A 19,429-nucleotide genomic window follows, 5' to 3' on the forward strand; every position below is an offset into this window, starting at 1 on the left:
ACACTTAACATTCTTAAATCTGGAATAGAATTTTAATATCCATGTTGATGTACTTGTCAGGTAAATCCCTCTGTTTAATAAAAATACATTCTCACATTTAATACATTGTTTTCACACCCGCATACACATACAAAAATTGGGAGACCTGTCTTAGAAACATGTTTATAATGAATGTACATAATATTGTGAAATAAAATCTGAATAAAAATTTTATTCCAACAACATTTCTCTATTTTAAATCATGTTTATTGTTTAAGTTTTTATCACAGTGGAGATTAAGTTATAATCATCCAGTCAGTGCCTATTAACTTCATCAAATTCCAAGAAAGTAAAATCAACTCATTCATACACTCTAAGCCCTGTTACCATCCCACCATTCATTGCCTGTGTATTCTTTTGTCCCTTTTAACGGCAACATTATTATAAGATTGTGAAAAAGTATAATAGGCTTATATGTGTAATACCATTTCTTCAAGTATTCAGAGAGCAGTACGTTTGTCTGTATTGTACATTAGAAAACTACTTGTGACATTATTTCTAAGTACAGGAAAGTGGCTCCTGGTGGGAGTGTAATGAAGTTGTATGTCATAGTGTATGACAAGGATTTACAGCATTCTAGAATTTTCATAACTCTTCTGTTAGTGAATGACATTAGGTAAATGTTGCATTTTTCAGATGTCAGTCATAGGATTTCAAACTACAAATAAATAAAGCATACACTCAACAGGTGTAGTGCAAATACTAAGTAAACAGAATGACATGGAAAAAATAATAGTAAATGGTCCAGCAGGGAGGTCCTGGTTTTATGATGTCTGTGACTTGCATCCCTGTTCTACATGAATACTGTCACTATTCCATGTCAGTCACAATGACTGGAAAAAGGCTGCCGAAGTGAGGCTGAAGGACCAAGGAGGGAAAGAAGAACTTATCTTTACAAACAAGTGGCTCTATTTCTGTCACCTCTGTATACCAGCAAATTCTACAACTTCTGCAGACAAAGCAGGTACCAATAATGAGAACCATTTAATGTTCTGTTTGAAAAAAATAACTGTTGGCACCTATGTACAATAGAGTGTGGCCCAGAAAATAAAAGAGATAAAGATGATGTTTCAAAATTAGAACTTTGGGTTTGGAACATCTAAATATTCAAAACTTACATCACAGAAAAGCCATCAGTCACATAAACATTCAAGCAATGGCCTTATTTTAAAATGCCCCATATAAGCAATAATCTCTAGTATTCTGAACAAAAGTCAGAGTTTGCTGCTTTGTCTTCATTATGCATTGAACAAAATGTTACTTGTTAAAATAAAAATAGGAAAAAATAATAAAATTCTTCCAGAGGAAAATTATTAGTAGGGGGAAAATGTGACAACTAATTTATACATTTTTAATTACACGTTTCCCCCCAGAAGTGTCCATAGTTGGTAACAAAAGGAAAACAAAACAAAACAAGTAAACAAAAAGGACAAAAAACTGTGCCATTTATCTTTTCATTTACTTCCTCTGTATTCAGTTTTGAGTGTTCTCTGATGGAGTGTTCTCTGATGTAGTGTTCTGAGTTCACACGTTAATGCTACAGGAAAAGCTACAAGAGAGACATCTGGATCCTGACTGTCTTATTACTTCATTCATGAATGTGTTGTATCCTCAACAAATGTAGCAAGCAGCCAGATAAAATTCTCTGAATTAGGACACGGACATACATACACACACACACAGACATACACACACACACACCCCTCTTAGTAAGAGAAAAGAAACCATTCTTTATCTGTGACACACACATATCAACATTTAAAACTAAGGTCTGATACAGTTACTTAATTAATTTAAATAATTAAGGCTTCTAAAAGGTTCAGTGCCAAAACTTTCTGCATCAGTATTTGAACCAAATACATTTTCGCATTTTTAGGTTTGTGCTTTGTACAGCCATCTTAATTCCACAGAAATTCATTAGTAAGATCTGATAAGGAAGTGTTAGAATTGTTTGCTGACATTTTACTTTTAGTAGCTGTTAAACTAATTTCTAGCAATAAAAATTCAATGACTGAACAGATTTGTTTTCATCACCTGGGCTGCTGGCTCATTTCACCTTCTTTTCATGTTTAATATGACCATTTCTTTTGTATTTGCCATTGAGGAGTCCATTGTGGTAATGTCCATTAACAGTGCTATGCTTGTTTTTAGGCCACAGACTGGTGATTTTTCTGTAGGTAAATTTGGTCACCCAGGACAAGAGGAAGTAAAACAAGGCAGCACCAAGCAAAAGCACACAGGCAATATCCAGTAAAAAATACTGACAGAAAGAAATTTGATGGACAGCGGCACGTAGGTGATGGGCTCCATTGTGACGAAGAATGTAATCTATCCAGTAGACAGTCCGATTGACAGGGTGACCAGGTTGATCCTTGTGAATTTCTGAAAGCTTCTGAGCTCTCCGACGGTAGCTGTGGAGTGGGTTCAAAATGCAGAACAATTACGCATATTGAAGATTCTGTATTTATGGATCTCTCAATTTAAAAATGGGGGAAATAATAAAATTACTATCCTTCAGTGGGTACTTCATATGCTCCAGGCACTGAAAAAATATTTTAAACACATTATCTTATGCTAACCCAATAAAATACATTTAAACTGGTGAGGCAAATGAAAACCACACAGAAAGTAACCTGAATAGAACTTGAGATTCTAGTTCAAGTTTTCCGGACTCCAAACCCTATGCTCTTTCCACACTAGAGGCTTTTAATTACTACTAATCAATCAGTGGGTCTGAACCAGCAAGGGCAGTATTTACTAGATTCTAAAAGTAAAGGACAGAAAAAAAAATGCAGAACTTGTTGCATCAATTTTTAAGCAATGACTTTCTTTTTGTATTTAAAGCAATACTGAATGATACTATAAGAATATTCTTAAACATATAAAAAGGTTGAAAAATACTACTAATTACAAAGTCACATATGACATTATATGTAGTATATGTGTGAATATATGTGAGCATGTATGTATGTTTAAAGAAAGCACTCTCAAAGAGTTAATTTTAAAAACAAGCTACAATGGTAAATATATTTTATATTAATTTAAAAATATGTAACTGCAATAAAATGCATTTCATTCTAATTTAAAAATATCTGAACACAATAAAGTGCATTTTATTTTAACTTAAAAATATGTAAATAAATAGTGACAATCAATGACAAATGACCAGAGTCCCTTTGTATATGGATCCCTGATTGAAGTTGATATTGTTTTGACATAAGAAATAAAAATTCATGGTGGGAGGCAAGAATATGGCCAAAGTCATTTGGAAAAGGCATCTAGTACTAGGGATGTTCAGTTGAGTTAGACTTGCTTAACAGTAATCAGAATGACAAAATATGTAGCTTAATATGAAAAAAATTCAAAAATGTATTCCAATAAGAATATGAAGATTGCAAAATTAAAACAAACAAACAAAAAAAGCAAATACTGTGATTAAAATGGTCATTCAAGCCAGCATTGAACTATTCCAAGGAATATCTTCAATAAGGCCCTTTGGGAAAAAGGAATTACCTTGTAATTACAGCTCATTACTTTACAAAGTATGTCTTCTGTTAAAAGATGGCCACAGATTAAAAAGATGCAATTTTAATAGTGATTAACTCCCACCTTTCTTTATAACTTGCCTTAAAATAATAAAATCACCAGATTCAAAACAAACAAACAAAAATCCCTCAAAACAAGAGAAGCAATGAGTTCATTAAATAAACCCTAAAGACTAGTTAGGGAAGAAGTAAAATATATAATGTCATTTAAATATGATATGCTATAATATCACTTAATTATAAGTAAAAGAAATAAGAAATACTTCTTCAGCAATATTGGTTACTTGGTTTAAAGTAGAATATCTTGGATATGATATTGGTGAAGACCTCTCAATAATTATTGCACATTAAATGTGGTACATGGTCATGTATTTGAAAACAAGAAAGATAATGAATTCAGTTTATATAATGAATTTTAGCAAAGAAAAATACTTTATAAATTATTGTTATTTTATACAGTAAGATATGTTCAAAATATTTCAGCTAAATATTTAAAAACTTCAAGTTATATGCAATTAACTCATTATTTATTAATGTGCATACTTTTCTTAGAATGATATAAATGTATTCACTATACAAAATTTAAAATTCTAAAATTGAGCTTCTATGCATACTTTGATATTTTGTAACTATTGTTTAATTTTAATGTTACCTGAGATTAAATCCAGCTTTCTCTGTGATTCATCCTGGCTAATACCTCACAGAACACAGAAGGACTGAGCTGGGGTTATAGCTTAGTGGTAGAGCCACACAAAACTCTTAACAAAACAAACAAAACAAAACAACCCACTGGACTATTCTAAATTACTGAACTTTTTGCTCTTCTCTTTATAATCTAGTATCAGTAATAATTGCCCCATCCAAAACACTCTTAACTTTTGGGCTTCATTTAAAAATTTACATAGAATATAGACAAATTTTTTCCTTAAGAACATTATGTTTTGAAATTCATTAGATCATAAGAAGAGAAGTACAGGTTATAGAAGATGAATATACTCTGGATCATAAAACATACTGCTCAAGTGCCAGAGCAGTGATTAAGACACTGGGTATTTTAAGGGGTCAGAGCCTAAGGGACACCTCTGAGCCCACACGAAGGCTACAAAATGAATCTCAGTCAAATCCAGAATTTTCTATGCAAGCTGTATCACTTTATATGGAGTAATACTTCTTACAGTTGGTATTCCTTAGAATATGGCAAAGTTTCTCATCTCAAAGTTAAGCCCTGGTTATGAACAGAAAAAGTTACACTCTTCAAGTCTAATGTTATTTGAAATACATGATAAATTCAATATCATTACAATGGGGAAAACTGCTCCTTTGTTTTCAAACTACACAGGCCATTCTCCACCCTCTGAGACTCATTTGCAAAACTCAGGGCACAATGAAAATTTAAAAAAGAAAAAAAATTGTGATTCATCATTTACAAAGTAAATAAACCTGAGCATTTCAACAATATCTAGTACTACAGAAAGCCAGCAGCAGCAGGCTGATGTTGTAGTTACAAAAAGCTCTGGCCTCAGAATCCAACAGTCCTGGCTTCAAATTTCTACTCTAATAGCTGTGTGACCGGGCAATGACTGAAGCTCTCTGAGTTTCAAGTGCCTCATTTCTACCATGTAGATGATGAAAACTATGATATATTTAGGATTATAAGATTCACACTGAAATAAAAGACACAACATTTGACACACTGTAGGGCCCCAGTGATTGTTCCCATTGTAATCTCTCTGACAATGTATTATGGGGTGTGTGTGTGTGTGTGTGTGTGTGTGTGTGAGAAATCTACTTTAATATTAATTGAAACCTTACCTGGGGTTATTGATAACTTTCACCAATGCTTCATAAAGCTCTCCTTCAGTTACTGTCTTCCACTCTAGCAATATTCCCATGCCTTTTGCCTGTACCCGGGTCATAGTGTCATAATGGTCTCCAAAAAGTGGGATGCCCACTACAGGCACACCATGATACATAGTTTCAAAAATACTGTTCAAACCACCATGGCTCAGGAAGGCTTTAATATTTGAATGCCCTAAAGAATTTAAAAAAAAAACAACTTACATTATCTCTCTAGATGTTTCCAGAAATTTCTTAAATAGCAATACTACAGTAAATATACATTTAAGATACAAGATTTTCAAAGGCATAATTTAACTGATTCCTGTCTTTAGCAATGAAAACGTTTGCTCTTAACAAAATTACCTGGTTTGTATACATCAATCAAAAGCCATTTTTAGGTAACTGAAATGTATATCTTTAAGCATTAAAATACATTACAACTTTCAAACACTGACAACATGTGCCTAGCAACACAAATTTCAATGGCCAAGAAAGAATAGGAAGCCAATGAAAGCAGAAATGCCAAATGTTATCAAGGTACGACCACATTCTACTAAAAATAGGGATTTCCTTTCTGGCTACTCAAGCATTTATCTATATTAGAGTCAAACACACTTGTTTAAAAAAAATGTAAGTCTGGATTCCAGAAGTCAATTAACTATTTAGTGCTTATCTATGAAAGAACACTGTACAATAATCACCACTTACAACACTCAAGTTCTCCCAGAATCCATGCTTTATAGTACTTGTTTATATACCTAAAGTGTAAAATTGAACCAAGCAGAGGAGGATATTTGTACAAAATCAGTACTAAGAGACGCAACATCATCATGTAACATCTAGTTGTCTTGGGAATAAAAGAGATGACTTCTCAAAACTTTAGTGAGATTTGTCCTCATGTAGTAAATAGCCTACGTGTCATAAAAGGGATCAAAAACTTTCAAAAGAATTTTTTAAAAAATAAACTCCACACTTAGGAAATCTGTTTTTGGTAAAAAAAAAAAAAAAAGAATTGCAGCACGCAGAAATATATTTTAGATATACACACAGCATTCAAAGTAGACTGTGTGTGTGCATCTCAGCCTTAATGGGCTCCCAGAACATTCCTGCCCAAAGTCAAACAGAGTTTGGTCAGGCAGTGTCTCTATCCCTTACTTGCAAAAATGGCTTCTCATACTTTTAGGCTCAAGTAAAGGAAATCCACAGAAATCCACAAAAGTGGTTTTCAAACTTTCTTTTTAGCAGCAGAACCCTATCTCTGAACAAAACCATACCACCAAACCCAGCAGTACAAAATAAAGCAGAGCTGGTGGGCAGAAAGGAGGGGGATATTAAGAGGTTAACAGGAGGGGAAAGATACTGATTTGGTTCCTACTTCTCACTCTGGAAGAATCTTCTGATCATAGTTGGAAACCATCAAAAAACATGCAAAGATCATGCCTAGAGTGAAAAAGGGCATTTATCTTAGAGAAGTCAGGGAGCTGACTGGAGGACCAGAGAAGACATGGACACGGGGAGGCCTCCGGGCCTGGACCATTGAATAGTTACACCTTGCTGTAGGTCACACGGTGAAAGAAGTTTAGATGTTGCTGGATAATAGTGTCACACTTGCTCTGAGACAGCTGATTGTCAAGTTATTTAACTTTCCGGCTTTCTATGGAATTTGAGGTCACAGTAGTAGACAAAAAAGTAAAAAGAAGGAAAAAATGCAAGCATTTCTCACAAGAAAAAATGTCTTATGTTTGTGTCTCCTCGGTTTTATCATTTACAGAATATTTACAATGAAGTAGATAAAAAGAACTATATGTATAAAACTCTTTACTTTTAATAGTTACAAATTCATATTGCTGGTTTTTAGGAGGATCACTGTGTACCTTTTAGAAATTGTGTATTAAAAGCTTATTTTTAAGAGTATAATTTAAAATTAAAGTCACTTTATATAATGTTAGGTGTTACCATTCTTAAGTAAATTGTGGTTAATATTGTGAACTCTAATAACTTTTTCTTTATGATTTCCTTTATATATATTAAGCCTTAATATAATATTATATTTTCCTAAAAACTTAATAACACTTTTACTATCTGTGCTTACTAAACATAGAATTAAATTATTTAGATTCAAATATACCTCAAAGATATGAATAAAATTATTATATTTTAATTTTGAGTTGAGGATCAGAAGCCCAAGAAATAAATAAAACAAAAAAACAAAGTGTTTTACAATGAATCCCACTTTCATTTATGACTATGCCCATTAAAAAAAAAATAAATGGAAAGGAAACTAGTAGAATAGAGGAAGGGGATTGGGGGAGAGAGGAGATGAGGGAAAGGGTGAGTAGTAGGGAAATAAATTAAGCAAACTGTGTTGTATGCATGTACAAATATGTCACAATTAATCTCCACTATTATGTACAACTATAATGCACCAATAAAAACACTTAAAAATAAAGTGTTTCAAAAATGCCTACTGATTTAAGAAGAAATTCAGACTGATGACCCGATACTGAAATTAAAACAAATCTATTTCTCTAGCTTTCTGCTTCTTTTTGGTTTCATACAAATGAATAATTTCTAATTTCTCTGGATTATCAGAGACATCTATAATAAAACTGTAACACCAGTTTGTATTATTTTCATTAGTTTAATTTTACTACTTTTATCTGGCTATCCAAATCAGGTATAGCTTCATTCACTGGTAATTTATGTAGCTTATTAAGTATATTTTCCAGATAATTAAAATTGATGACTGGTCTAAAATTTTAAATTAAAGACCATAGTGATTACATTTCACATATCATTTTCCAATAAAGGTTTGAAATGCTGGTCTGAAATTTAAGAATTGAGAGACTAGATAAAACATAATGACTTTATCATAAACTATACGTGTATTTTACAAATTGCTTAAGCATAAAAATTAAACTCTTAACATCCAAGTAAGTACCCACATGTCACTCACCAAGCAGGTCGTTTTGTGGTAACCACTCTATTAGTTTTGTGTTGTTTCCTAGATTCTTTGGTTTGGTTCCAGAAAACCTAAAATGCATACCAGACAATGAATCTCTCAAAAATCAAACCTTACTCATGGTACAGTGTCTCTGGTTAAACTTTAAAGTAAATGTTTCATGATTATTTGTTGATATTTTTAAGAAATGAAATCATCCATCAGCATCAACAAAAATTGATTTTCTTTTTAACCAAACATCTTTCACTGATTGAGGGATAGGTAAGAAATAATTTGCTTCTATAAAGATCTATTTTCCATTGGCTTTTCTCACCTATGCACAGAGATGTGGGAAAACCAACCAAATGATCCTTTGCTAGAAGTCATTCCACACTAGTTAGTACTCAGAAGCTGAAAATAGGAAGAGTCACCAGGGGCAGTCACCAGCCCTCATCGTGGACACCCTGAGCCCAAGGAGAAAGGGGCAGGAACTGGAAGAAAGCATACAGAGCCCCAGGGAAAGGAGGTCTGGAGACCAAAGGATTTTAGTAGGCTGTTCCCAATCTGATTTTTAAAAGATAAATCATAAAGGTGCTTAACAACCAGAAAAAAGACAAGAGTCTGAAAAGAACAGGTAAAACTATCCTAAATAAAGAAGCGGCAAGTTTTCTGGGTGAAAACTAATAGAATAAATAATGGTACTGGAATCTGAAAGGAAAAGTTCTGAATAGTTAGAATACAACATGTGTCCATCTCATAGCTCAGCCAGGAGAAGCTGGAAGTCATTCCTACATGGTAATTATCAATCAAAGGGGAAACCTACATGACTCAGAGTACTTGGAATGACTTGAGACACTTTCTTCTAATTGTGGTAGAAACCCTAGGATTGACCATGTTCATTACTATATCTCTATAACCCCACAGCAGTGGCACATCCTAAATAAATATGTGACAAATAAAGTGTTCAAGTCTGATTTTTAAACATCAGGTTGGGAATTCCAGAGACAGATACCTGTTATCAGGGTCTGCACAAGAAGCTGGAGTTGATCTAGGGGGTCTACCTTTTTTTATTTATTTTTTATTTTTTGTACTGAAGATTGAACCCAAGGACACTTAAACACTGAACCATATCCCTAGCCCATTTTAAAAATTTTATTTAGAGACAGGATCTCACTAAGTTGCTGAGGCTGGTTTTTGGTTTGTGATCCTCCTGCCTCAGCCTCCCAATCTACTGGATTACAGGCATGTGCCACGTCTGATGGTTTACAGTTCTTTCTTAACCAGTGTTAACTAGTAAGTTCCTGAGTTTTAGAGGCCTGGTCTCTTGGATTAAGAAATCAAAAACATCTATAAAGTGGGAGCCCAAAGAAGTTCAAAAGTCCTTGAAATATTTTATCTATTTATTCAATCATCCTTTTCTGCCTCATTTCAAAACTGATTTGAAGGAGTACATACAGGCAATATATGACTAAATTTTAAAATATCATAGAAGAGTAATCAAGGGTAGAAATCTAAGGGAAACATACAAATTAATCTAACCCTCCATAAATCATTCCAAATCATATAGGGTAAAAACATTATAGATCAGAGGTCTCTTTGTCTATAATAGTCTTATGAATTAATTCTTAAATTTCAATAACCAAGAAACAAAATGAAAACTCAGGGGCTTTCTACTAATCTTGCCAGTGAATCAAATGTGATGTGTTTTATGGGACCTGCAGGCCAAATAAGTGGGTACTGAAAATCAACAGCAAAGAAAGAATATGAATCATTACCTTACCTCCAAATCACTTTTTGAGGTAATCTTCCCAGAGCTCCTGCCAGTTTGTTAGCAATGTCTTCTGACAAATACTTGACACCAGCTCCAAAAGACACCAGGACAAAGCCATGTTCATTAGCACCATTTACCCACCTTTGGAGATCCTGTAAATCAAAACAGGACAGTTAGTTTTATGAAGACCAGTATCATTCTCAGTCAGGGTCATCAATACCTTGGTTTAGAAAAGCGGAAGGTAAAATATATCTTGGAGAAAAGACAGCCTTTTTAACAAATGGTGCTAGGAAAACTCAATAGACATACATAGAAAAATGAATTTAGATCCCTCTCTTTCACCCTGCACAAAACTCAAATTGAAATGGATCAAAGACTTAGGAAAGAGAGCAGAAACTGCACAACTAGTAGAAGACAACATAAGGTCAACACTGCATCATATAGGTACTGATACTGACTTCCTTAACAAGACCCCTAAAGTGTAAGAAATAAAGCCAATGATCAATAATGGGATGCCATCAAACTAAAAAGCTTCTGCACAACAAAGGAAGTAATTAAGAGCATGAAGAGAGAGCCTACAGAATGGGAAAAAAATCTTAGCCAATTACTCCTCCAATAGGGGATTAATATCCAGAATATATAAAGAACTCAAAACATTTAACACCAAAATAAATAAATAAATAAATAACACAACCAATAACTGGGCAAAAAAAAAAAAAAACAAAAAACTAAGCAGAAACCCTTCAAAAAAAAAAAAAAACACAAATGGTCAACAATTATATGAAAAAATATTCAACCTCTCTAGCAATCAGGGAAATGCAAATCTAAATACCCTAAGATTTCATCTTATTCCTATCAGATGGCAATCAAGAAAAGGACAACGGAAATACTAGTCAGTTTGTGGGGGAGAAAAGGAACACTCATACATTTTTGTTGGGACCAAAGACTAGTACAACCACTCTGAAAGGTGGTATGGAGATTCCTCAATAAACTAGGAATGGGGGCTGAGACTGGGGCTCAGTGGTAGAGAGCTTGCCTAGCATGTGTGAGGCACTGACTTCTATTCTCAGCACCACATGGAAATAAATTCATAAAATAAAGGTCCAAGAACAACTAAAAGTACATGTAAAAAATATTAAAAAAAATAACTAGGAATGGCACCACCATATGACCCAGCTATCTCACTCCGTGGCATATATCCAAAAAACTTAAAATCAGCATTCTATAGGGACACAGCCACATTAATATTTGTAGCAGCACAGTTCACAATAGCTAAATTATGGAATCAACCTAGATGCTTGTCAATAGATGAATGGATTGAGAAACTGTGATACATACACACACACACACACACACACACACACAGACAATGGAGTTTTACTCAGCCATAAGAAAGAATGAAATTATGGCATTTGCCAGTAGATAGATGGAAATGGAGAATGGATTTTATGCTAAGTGAAATTAGTCAAACTGAGAAATTAGAATGTTTTCTTTTACATGCAGCAGCTAGAGTGAAATAAGGAAAGGGGGAGGGAAGAATAAAGATTACATAAAGAACCAATCAAATACAAATTAATAGATAAGCAAAAGTAAGTCTAGTAGAGTAGAGGAAGAAGAATGGGAGAGGGGAGGGAAGACAGGAGGGAAACAGGGGAGGGAAAGCGGAGGAATCATGAACTGAAATCAATTTCAATGCGTGTGTGAATTGTCGGGATGCACCCAACTATTATGGATAAATTTCTAATAATTAAAAAAAAGCTGAAGGTAATTTTCTGAAACAATTAAAAAGTAAAGAAGACCATATGTTATTTTCCTCTGAGTAACTTCCTTCAATTAAAATATTTCATCTGACAACACTAACTGAAATAAGGCATACTTTTTTTAGGGGGTGGGAGGCAAGGATCAGTAAATAATAACAGTTGGAAGTGGTGGCACATGCCCCTAATCACAATGACTTGGGAGGATCACAAGTTTCAAGTGAGCCTCAGCAATTTATTGAAACCCTGTCTCAAAATAAAAAGTAAAAAGGACTGGGGTTGTGGTTCAGTGGTAGAGTGCTTGCCTAGCATGCATGAGACACCAGGTTCTATCCCCTGCACCAAATTAAAAAAGAAAAAAAAAAAAACACTAAATAAACAAATTAAAGGTATTGTGTCCATCTACAACTAAAAATATTTTTTAAAAAATAGATTGGGGATGTGACTTAGTAGTTAGTAAAGGGCCTTTGAGTTCAATCCCCAGTACCAAAACAAAACTAACAAACAAATAAAACAACCTTCCAAACAACAACAAAAATCAGTAGCTAATGACCTAAGATCTCAGAAAATTGAAACTGATATTTGATACATAGTCAGAGACAAATTTTATATGAGGTTATAAAAAAAAGACTTGGATTGAACATGGCAAATCAATCATATTGGCAAAAAAAAATTAATGCAGCTTTGACATATGCTTGATTTATATTGAAAAAGAAAGCATTTTATTTTATGGGATACCGCTTGCTATATTTCATTCCAGAGGCACCAGCTTATTTTTAAAGACAAGTCATCCTTCTGAATAAATTTTGCCTAAGACATCAAGTTTCAGTTCCCCATATAAAAACCAACAGTGCTACAGCACTTTGAAGAATACACAATTCCTCTATAAAGACAACACATCTGCTGTCCACTGATACCACGTAGGCCACATATAGTCAGGAAAACAGGGGCCTGACCCATCTGTGCTCATGTGTGCAGTGAGCTCTCAGTTATCTCTCATGCAGCCTATAGTTGTCCTGCTCTGGATCACGAGTCATTGCATTGGCCCTGTCACTCAGAGTTTACATCTCATATCATTTTCCAGCAAAACTAAACATGTAGCTGAGGAGTACTACTCAATAAGGAGTATTATCACAAAGTAAAATGGAAAGTTAGGCCTAAGTTTTCTTTTTCTTTTTTCCCTTTTCCTCTGATCACTTAATGGTATTTGCTTTACCTGGCTCTACTACACACATTCTAAGTAGGAGAAGGGCGGGACCACCTTCTAAGCTCCAGTGGATTAGTGAATATTGTCACTACTGGACTGAAAGTGAAGATGGAAAGGAGGAATAATATCCTAGCTACTGAGAAAGTAAAACAGACTACACTTATTTGGTAGGAAACTCTACTCATTTATAAATATATAAAAGAAATAGAGGCTCTATCAACCTTAGATTAGAGCTATTAACTGCTGCCTCTACCAAGCATATCACATGTACTGAAAATTTAATAGTGTTATCTGTGGATTCAAAGTAAGAAACAAGAACAAATCGATTTAAAAATTTAATTTTATGTACAGTCCAAAGCCAGATGTACTTAAAACACATATAAATGCTTCATGATAGAACGATTTGAACACAAATAGTCCTTTATTCCTATGGTTTGTCTTCAAATAATCTATCACCTATGATCTAGTTGTCTAAAGAAGAAACTTTTAGGGTCAATGTTATTTACAAAAAGTTTACATTCAAATTTAGTAAGGCTTATGATAATGCTATTTAAATTTTGCTTTACAAAGACTTAAAAATTCTCTGAGTTTCAACAAATTCCCCATAAAAGACTTCTTCATTTTTTTGTTCTTTGTTTTGCATGATATAAGACAAAATCCAAGTGCTTATTTTTCCTCCCATAATCATTAGCCATTACATGAATACATTTAAGTATTTGGCCTTCATTGCTATGTAAGGGAACAGGAAAAAAATGTATTCATCATGGTTTTCTTCAGGAAACATACTCAGTATTTTTAGAAGATACTAACCTACTTATTTCCTGGGCTGGAGGGAGAAGAGATGAAGGGAAAGGGCAGAATAGGTACTAGGAGTTAGTCTAACTCTTAGTAGGACTAAACTCCTAGTTAGTCTGGCTAACACCTGGCTACTCCTGGACACACACCTCTTTCCCTCCACAATCTCATTTCCAACCTAAACACACAAAATCTTAACGTGACAAATGTTTTATGGGAACATTGAAGGGGGTGAGTTTTGGATGTGACTGACAAGGGTGACATTAGGAGGCATTAACAGTTGAGGCTGAGGGGGTCTTAAATTTCCAGAACTCATGGCAAAGGCTTTGGAATTGAAACTTCATAAAAAGTATGTCCTTATCTCTGATGGGCTGGGAGGCCCTAGGTGCCTTCTCTACTATGTATATGTATACAGGATTTTCTGAACTTTAAGACCCCATCAAAATGTGTGCCAAAATGTGTTCAATATAAACAAAATAATTTCAGAAATTTAACACTTTAGAATCCCCCTGTCCCCACCCCTCAGAAAGTGTCATATTACAAAAACTGGACTAAATCTTCATCCATTTACGATATCAACGAATCTGTAAATACTCAAGAAGAAATCCGAAATATAAAAAAGTACATGAAAAAATGAACACTTTATTAAGTAAAGTGTAAGTAATACTGCCACTTATTAGCAGTATTACTTCCTATGTATATTATGGACATTTTTGTATATACATACCCAGCAAACATTTCATTCAAGAGATGAACTTGGAAATTGCATCCAATTCTTAAATTTAGCTGTTAGCACTACATGCACACTGCTCCACTAGATGGCATAGCAGGCACAGAGCAGGGAGGCCTGGGCTTCAACCATCACCAGTCCAAACTCAGAGCACATATCTAGGGGTTCAGGGAAAGGATTCTTTCAAAATGTAAGTGAAAGCCAAGTGATCAAAGTAATGGGTCAAACTCTGAGCAATAAATCATCAACATTCATACGTATCTCCTCACTTTGAGACTCAATAATCCCATTCCTATGCTACTTATCACTTCAGATAGCCACCTATACTTTCCTATAGAGTTCTCTCTCTCTCTCTCTCTCTCTCTCTCTCTCTCTCTCTCTCTCTCTCACACACACACACACACACACACCCCCTATATACGTACATACATATATAACAACCTCACAATATGAATGACACCTTCACAATAAAAATACTCATTTTATCTCCTCGTAGGATTAAATGACTTAAGTTCTTTGAAGGAAAAGGTACCACAATAAGGAAACACGGATAATATATATTATATGTATCATAATCAGATACATATATAAAGCATTTGTCTTTTTTTAATGATCATGACCAATATAGAAAATGATTGTTCTCTAGTGTTGCCAGATTTCTTTTCATAAAATAATTATATGCCCAATATTTTGACTGGGTCACAGGATGAATAAAAGCAATGAGAAATACGCTATGCTCCCATTGCCCACTGCCCTACACATAGCACCATGAAGTACGACAAGGAACTTTACATGCAGAAAGCAAATACTCCAAGAGGGTAAAACTTTCTGGTAAATCTTTGACATGAGGAATGTAAAGAAAGGGAAGATCGGAAAACACAATAAAAGACGGAGTATAAAGTTAGTTCTTGAGACTTTTACAGAAGACCATCATTGGATGACTCTTTTCTTTTATATACTCAGACTCTATCCAAACACAGAGACCTCCTATTAATTATGGCTAATGTAAAACACGTCCCAATGCCAAAAATGTAAAAACCACCTTTTAAAAAAAGTACTACAGAACCAATAATGTAATAACTAAAAGCTGGATGGTGAAGGCCCCCACCTCTGTCTTCACTAGACTTAATTCTGAGGACACGAGAATTTTCTAGACGTCACATCTTCAACAGGTGTGAGGCCTGTGGGCAGGCTGGACATCAGGAGTTAGACCCAGATATGTCCTGAGGGCACCCTGTGACCCAAGTCTATTCCTTTCTCTCCCCCCAGAATGGGAACATTGAGAGGGGGCCAGCCAGACAAGAAATCAAAAACACTGCATCCTTTGTCAGCCCCACCATTCTGAGGGAAAGAATGCCTGGACTGTGACAGTATCCCACACAGAGGCAGTGATGGCAGAGAAGGGGGCAGGGTGTTGGGGCTGCTTTCCTTGTTCTTAACATCTATGGGCCTCTTTTCCCATTTTAAGTTGTCTGATAAAAAATGTTCTGCTTAGGTTAGGTGAAAAAATATTTTCATTCTGCAAAATCCAGTAGTTGAAATAACAACATTTTGACATAAAATATTTTTAAAACATCTTGGGTTATCAAATGTGATCTTTGACTACTAAAAAGATAGTTAAAACTTATTAAACAAACAAAAAAAATCCTACAGAGAATGTAAAAGTTGCCAATCAAAAGGATCATTATTTTCACCAAAATTTGTTTGAGAAGAGAGTTTCCTCAAACCCCAAATCTACAATTTGTTGTGATTACAATGAAGATGGCCTAATCTCTGAGGCCCAGCTTCCTCATCTCTATAAATGTTGATAATACATCACAGGACACTGTGAGATTAAATGAGATCAAATACGTAAAAGTTTTTTTTTTTTTCCAACTAAAAATTAGCCTATTCTTTTCCCTAGCTAGGATATCTGATAACAATATCTGAAAAACAATAAATGGGCTAAAATGCTATACACATTGAGAAAAGGAAAAAAAAAAAAGGAAAAGTCATATTACACCAAGATATTTTATCTGTTATTCTTTCTTTGCCATATTTTAAATTCTTCAGAACAAAGCTGCTTGCAATACAGAAACAAAAAGTAGTGAATACAATGTTTTTATATATAATATCAAGTCTAGTTGTCAGATTTTCAGAAAATTATTTATAAGATTATCCAAAGGGTTAAACTACAGCTAACCCAAGAAAGAGATAGAGATCAATGTCAAGGTGATTTCTATTGAGATTCTGCAGTATCTTTTTTTCTTTCTCATAGGCTTTTACCTCCTGCCAGTACAGTTACAATTAGAAGAAGTAAGCAAAATTTGAAACCTGCACTTGACTTTGAAGAGAATGAAAATTTCAAGGTTCTTAAGACCTTCAAGAGACTGCATACAAGGGGTCAGGATGACCCAAAGACATGGGTTTGGCAAGGTATTGAGGTACTATGAAAAGTACCCGTGGGATGTAAAAAAAAGACAGAAACATTAAATAGAGAAACTTTCATTGGAAAAGAAAAAAATTCTATTTGAAAATGACATGTAAACCTTGGAGAGTATGGGGGGGGGGGGAATTTGCACGTTTACTTAAAATAAGAAAAGAGGAGGCATGGGAGAGATAAAGATGAAGAAAGAGGAGATCCACATTTCTACAAAGATCCTGGAATATTCTTTACTTAATATACCATCAGGCTAACTGTCAAAGTTCTATCAAATGATCACTTATCAAACAGTGCCCCAGAAAGGTCGGTGGGTTTCTAATTTCATTCATTAATTTAACACTGAACATCTGTTGTGCGTAATACTGGATACTCTTCCAAGTACATGGGGCAAAACAAATAATAAATGACTAAAACTTCCTGTCTTTGAAGTGTTCACATCCTTTTTATTTTTTTTTTTTGGGGGGGGGAGGCATTGGGAATTTAACCCAGGGTTTCTTTACTGAGTTATATACCTGGTCCTTTTCATTTTTTCTTTCGAGACAGGTTCTCACTAAGTTGCTGAGGCTGGTCTTAAACTTATGATCCTCCTATTTCAGCCTCCTGAGTTGCTGGGATTATAGGTGTGTACCACCATGCCCGGCAAAGTTCACGTTCTTAGCAATGTGGCCATACCTATATTTCCACCTGGAGTACACTGGGTTCTGGCATTTTATTCTTCATTCCCGAGATACAGCCTGTCTGGACGTGCCTAACACTTCCTCTTCACATCACAGCTCTTTACCAGAGGCCCTTGGTTCTCCCTGTAGACCTACCCTCTCACAGGATTTTGAACTTACTATCTTGCTGTAGTAATGTTAGCATATAGATATAACATACAAGACCCACCCACCCCCAGCTTATGAGACTCAGTACTTATTTCTTTTAGTAAAACAAGAAAGCTAATAGTAATTTGAATCCTTAAACAAAATAAAAACAATAAGTCTATTGCTGTAATTTTCCATTCAGTGAATTGGATTAATAAGACTATCTTTCCCTTAGAATTTAAGAGCAATTATTGGCCCACTTAAAACAAGTTTCCTTTTAAAATGCAAGTTTAGCTAATAAATTATGTGACCTGACTATAAGAAGACAGGCCAGTCTTTCTGCCTTCCTTCTTTTCTTCTAGGGGAAAAAAAAAAAAAACTGACACATTTTCCCTAATCATTATAATGTAAAGTCACAGGGACATAAAGATTGATGAAGAATATTTGCATAGCTTCAAATTTTGAGTAATTACCAAAGTAAAATTAGTAACTCGACAGAGAGTAAGCCTGGTGTCATAACACCTTAGTCAAAATGGACATTCTCAATAATGAATCAAGTCAAGACCATCGACCCCCTGATCAGATGCATGCCTTCTGCAGTATTCCTGCCAAGAACACATAACCTGAATCCAATCATGAGGAATGGAAGATAAGTCCAAACGGAAGGACATTCTATCAAATAATAGTCCATACTCTGGAATCCAAAGTGTCAAAGTCATGAGAATCAAAAAAAGCAACGAATAAACATTTATGAAGAAAGGGCTGAAAGACACACAACTGGTTCTGAACTGGAGTCTTTCCTTATAAAGGACATTATTTAAAAAATGGCAAAATTCCAATGAGGTGTGAGAGTTAGGTGGTAGGAATGTACCATTGTTAATTTCCTTATTTTGATATCCCGTATTGTGGTTATGTACAAGAACAGTCTTGTGTGTACAAAACACATACTAATGTGTTTAAGATCTCATACAGGAAAATTACTTTCAGACGATTCAGGTAAAAAAAAATAATAATAACTATATGGGCACGGTAGTTCACATCTATAATTCCAACAACTCAGGAGCTAAGGTGGGAGAATTTCAAGTTCGAGGCCAGCCTCCACAATTTATTAAGACTCTCAGCATCAGGATGAAATCCTGTCACAAAATTAAAGAACTGGGGATGTAATTTAAAAGCACCCCAGGGTTCAATCTCCAGCACCAAAAATCAAAACAAACAAACAAAAAATACTTTAAATTATACTTGCAAATTTTCTGTATATTTCATATTGCTTAATAATCTATTTTGCAGATTGCTATATTGTATAGCTTACAAAGATCTGTATATCTTATAAAGAGAAAATAAAAGAAATACAGCTTTTTATTTTTTTGTAGATATATATATAATAACTTTATCTTATTTATTTTTTTAATGTGGTGCTGAGGATTAAATCTAGTGTCTCACACATGCTAGGCAAGTGCTCAATCCCAGCTCAGAAATACAGCTTCTAATGACAATTCCATGCATTACCATTGGTTTAAAAACCAAATACTCAGGATTTGGGACAAAAAATAAAATTTTATTTCACTGCAGAAAATATT

The 19,429-nt window shown here is 34.4% G+C and overlaps 1 protein-coding gene across 1 annotated transcript in view; it reads right to left on the reverse strand.

Annotated features, from left to right (window-relative positions):
• Nucleotides 1–2,086: 2,086 nt before the first annotated feature.
• The window catches only part of Ugt8 (UDP glycosyltransferase 8), a 49,255-nt gene continuing 31,912 nt past the window's right edge, over nt 2,087–19,429 (reverse strand). Inside the window, exons 2-5 of the mRNA XM_027935459.2 lie at nt 10,145–10,287; nt 8,380–8,456; nt 5,397–5,616; nt 2,087–2,450 (exon numbers count right to left, since the gene is read on the reverse strand). Of these exons, the coding sequence (XP_027791260.1) occupies nt 2,087–2,450; nt 5,397–5,616; nt 8,380–8,456; nt 10,145–10,287 (804 nt within the window). The remainder of the gene's footprint in view (nt 2,451–5,396; nt 5,617–8,379; nt 8,457–10,144; nt 10,288–19,429) is intronic.

This window comes from Marmota flaviventris, chromosome 7 (assembly GCF_047511675.1).
Source record: "Marmota flaviventris isolate mMarFla1 chromosome 7, mMarFla1.hap1, whole genome shotgun sequence".
Taxonomy (NCBI): domain Eukaryota; kingdom Metazoa; phylum Chordata; class Mammalia; order Rodentia; family Sciuridae; genus Marmota; species Marmota flaviventris.